Source organism: Pangasianodon hypophthalmus, chromosome 8 (genome assembly GCF_027358585.1).
Source record: "Pangasianodon hypophthalmus isolate fPanHyp1 chromosome 8, fPanHyp1.pri, whole genome shotgun sequence".
Classification (NCBI taxonomy): domain Eukaryota; kingdom Metazoa; phylum Chordata; class Actinopteri; order Siluriformes; family Pangasiidae; genus Pangasianodon; species Pangasianodon hypophthalmus.
The window spans coordinates 29,000,984-29,003,483 of NC_069717.1; the positions used below are offsets into that span (position 1 = coordinate 29,000,984).

Consider the following 2,500-nt stretch of genomic DNA (forward strand, 5'->3'; position numbering starts at 1 on the left):
GTGTGTGTTCACCTGTAGACGATGGACTCTCGGTGCAGGTGCTCGAGACCGCAGCAGATCTCAGCAGCGTAGAACTGCACGCGCTCCTTCTCGAAGCCCGGCGTTCCCATGTTGTAGATGTGGAACTTCAGATCTCCTCCGTTCATGATGGTCAGCACCAGACACAGAGCGTCTTTGGTTTCGTACGCGTACGCTAAACTCACCTGGAGCACGAGGGCGGGGGTTAGAGCGAGAGCGAGAGCGAGAGACGACGAAGGAAAGGTGATAAAGTGAGAGAAAAAGGAACGTACCACGAATCTGCTGTTCACTTTCTCCAGGATCTGTTTCTCGTTCAGCGCCATGGACTCGCCCTTCCTCTTCTTTATCCTCTTCTTCTCCAGCTTCTTACAGGCGTACATCTTCCCCGTCGCCCTCACCTGACACGCGCACACCTGCACACACACACACACACACACACACACACAACGAGATAACACACAATCAGTAACACACACAGAACAAGCACACACCTGTAGACACACATGTGTACACACATGCACACCAAAATAACACAATCAGTAACATGCACAGAACAAGCACACACCTGTAGACACACACCTGTACACACAATCAGTAACACACACACACCAAAGTAACACACAATCAGTAACACACACACAGCACACACACATGTGTACACACATGCACACCAAAATAACACACAATCAGTAACACACACAGAACAAGCACACACCTGTAGACACACATGTGTACACACATGCACACCAAAATAACACACAATCAGTAACATGCACAGAACAAGCACACACCTGTAGACACACACCTGTACACACAATCAGTAACACACACACACCAAAGTAACACACAATCAGTAACACACACACAGCACACACACGTGTACACACATGCACACCAAAATAACACACAATCAGTAACACACACAGAACAAGCACACACCTGTACACACAATCAGTAACACACACACACCTGTACACACACACACACACACAAACCTAAATGACATGCAATCAGTAACACGCACACATGTGTACACACATGCACACCAAAATAACACACAATCAGGTACACACAGAACAAGCACAAACCTGCACACACACGCCTAAATAACACACAGTCAGTAAAACACACACACACACACCTGTACACATACACACCAAAATAACACACGATCAGTGACACACGAAGAACAACACACACACACACACACACACACACCTTTACACACACACCAAAATAACACACAATCAGTAAGACATTATCAATAACACACAGTAACGCACGCCAAAAACTAGGCGTCTTTAGGTAATATGAATCGAGCTTCACTGAAGTGAAAATGTTCACACACACACACGCACACACACAGACTCACACACACACACAGACTCACACACACACACAGACTCACACACACACAGACTCACACACAGACTCACACACACGCACGCAGGTCCTCACCTCTCCGAAGCCTCCTTTCCCCAACACTCTGTACTGCCGAAACGTGTCTTTAGTTACTGGCTGCCTGCAATCACACACACACACACATTATACACTAATACACACATTATACACGCACACACACATTATACACTAATACACACATTATACACTAATACACACATTATACACGCACACACACATTATACACTAATACACACATTATACACACACACACACACATTATACACACACACATTATACACTAATACACACATTATACACTAATACACACATTATACACACAATGGAAGAATGAATGAATAGACCTAAAACAAACCAAAAAAATTCAAAAGAATGAAAAGACAAATAAAGACAGGATGGACAGAGGAAAGAGATAAAATGACAGGAAAAAAATTCAAAAAGAAAGAAAACAAAGTCAGGAAAGAAAGCCAGAACATGATAGAAAGAATGAATGACAGAGATGAACTGATCAACAGAAGAGAGGTAAAGAGAACGATAAAAAGAGAGGTAAAGAGAGAGGTAAAGAGAGAGAGATAAAGAGAGAGAGATAGAGAGATAAAGGAAGAAATAAAGAGATAGAGAGAGAGAGAGAGAGAGAGAGAGAGAGAGAGAGAGAGAAAGTCCAGCTACAAACCTTTCCAGCATTTTCCACTGGATGAAGCGGTCGAAGTACATGCTGTTCTGGTAATCAGAGAACGGAGCTCCACTCAGGTACTCATGCAGAGCCCTAAAACACACAGGAGAACACAGGAGAACCCTGAGCACAGAACACAGGAGAACACAGGAGAACCCTGAGCACAGAACACAGGAGAACACAGGAGAACCCTGAGCACTGAACACAGGAGAACACGGGAGAACCCTGAGCACTGAACACAGGAGAACCCTGAGCACTGAATAGAGGAGAACCCTCAGCACTGAACAGAGGAGAACCCTCAGCACAGAACACAGGAGAACCCTGTGTGTGTGTGTGTGTGTGTGTGTGTGTGTGTGTGTGTTCATACTTGCGGCAGTCGCTGAAGAT

The 2,500-nt window shown here is 44.8% G+C and overlaps 1 protein-coding gene across 2 annotated transcripts in view; it reads right to left on the reverse strand.

Moving 5' to 3' along the window:
* Window positions 1-2,500, reverse strand: part of grk5l (G protein-coupled receptor kinase 5 like) — a 58,647-nt gene that overhangs the window by 11,680 nt on the left and 44,467 nt on the right. For both annotated transcript variants that reach the window (XM_034307005.2, XM_053235990.1), the window contains 5 exons: window positions 2,481-2,500; window positions 2,114-2,206; window positions 1,477-1,540; window positions 291-431; window positions 13-203 (listed from right to left, as the gene is read on the reverse strand). The exon at window positions 2,481-2,500 is cut by the window's right edge and continues 78 nt beyond it. In XM_034307005.2, coding sequence (XP_034162896.1) covers window positions 13-203; window positions 291-431; window positions 1,477-1,540; window positions 2,114-2,206; window positions 2,481-2,500 — 509 coding nt within the window. The remainder of the gene's footprint in view (window positions 1-12; window positions 204-290; window positions 432-1,476; window positions 1,541-2,113; window positions 2,207-2,480) is intronic.